Here is a 1,151-nt window from a genome sequence, read left to right as displayed (position 1 = left end):
TTTCTCAGGTAGGTCGCAAAATGTCTTCTTTGTATTAGCACTTTTTTGTTCATACCAGCTAATTTATGCCTTTAGAACGCGAAATCTTGGAAATGACTCTCACACTTGTTACTGAGTTGGAGGACTCGAGTTCTAATTTGCAAATTGTAACACCAACCGAGGAGTTGATGTACGCTATGATTGCGTTTATGGGTCCTGAATGCGAATTTCTGACAGACGAGATACGTCCTTTGCTGCGAAAGCATTTGCTCCGATTGTACAAAAAACACAAAGATTATTCATTTGATTTTGACAAAGCTTCTATAGGTAAGTGTTTATAACCGCACTAAAGCTCGATAACTAACATTATTAATATCTTTCAAGGAAAATGCAAGTTCGAAAGTCTGTATTCTTTGTTCGTTGATCACTTCCAAGCAACAAGCTATGGCGATGAATTGTTCGGGTCTTTGGTTTTAGTGCCGTTGGCTCAAAAATACGACAGCAAATGGCGAAGGCGCATGTGGTCGGACTATGCCCCGGCTTTATGTTATTTAAATTGTGATGAATCTTTGGTAAATAGTTGGCTTAAATAATGTTTTTCAAATACTCGAATTGGTTTAATTACAGCTCATCAATGGCATTCGATCCTATTTGGAGCCTGTTGAGAAAGAAGATTCTCTAATAAAAGCATATGCGTTCGCTTTAGGCTCAAACGATCTACGTCCCGGATCTATTCCTTATATAATTGCAAAACATCATGTACATCATTTCAGAACGGTACCAAATAATTAAATATGGTTCAAAATATTTGTATTAAAAAATAGTCAAGTGTTTGATTTCATAACGCAATCTAATTCAGATGGTCTATAACCTTTCTGCGACAGTCGGGTTTATGCATTCAGCAAAAAGTTTGGGGAATTAAAACAATAGCACCGGCATACATATGTACATATATATGAATTCTGATTTTATATTTCCGTAAAACGAATTCTCAAACCATTTACTCCAGGTGCTACGATAAATAGCAATCAGCACTTGTTAATTTTAATTAAAATTTTTTTTTAATTTTTTTTTTATTTTTTATTTATTTATTTTTTATTTTTTTTATTTTTATTTTTTTTATTTATTTTTTTTTAATATTTGTATCATGGTTGCAAGTATGAAATTGGAGT

General features: G+C 33.1%; 1 protein-coding gene across 1 annotated transcript; it reads left to right on the top strand.

The window, feature by feature from the left end:
• Positions 1–43: 43 nt before the first annotated feature.
• LOC118732837 (RNA polymerase II-associated protein 1-like) lies at positions 44–802 on the top strand. Its single transcript, XM_036461945.1, has 3 exons — positions 44–306; positions 364–551; positions 607–802. Exons 1-3 carry the CDS (start codon positions 66–68, stop codon positions 769–771), a joined length of 594 nt encoding a protein of 197 aa, XP_036317838.1. The 5' UTR covers positions 44–65; the 3' UTR covers positions 772–802.
• The last annotated feature ends 349 nt before the right edge of the window (positions 803–1,151 follow it).

This window comes from Rhagoletis pomonella, unplaced genomic scaffold (genome assembly GCF_013731165.1).
Source record: "Rhagoletis pomonella isolate Grant_MI unplaced genomic scaffold, Rhpom_1.0 Rhpom_scaffold_30028, whole genome shotgun sequence".
NCBI lineage: Eukaryota > Metazoa > Arthropoda > Insecta > Diptera > Tephritidae > Rhagoletis > Rhagoletis pomonella.
Note: the sequence above shows the minus strand (reverse complement) of the source record. Positions and strands in the feature narration are given on the sequence as shown.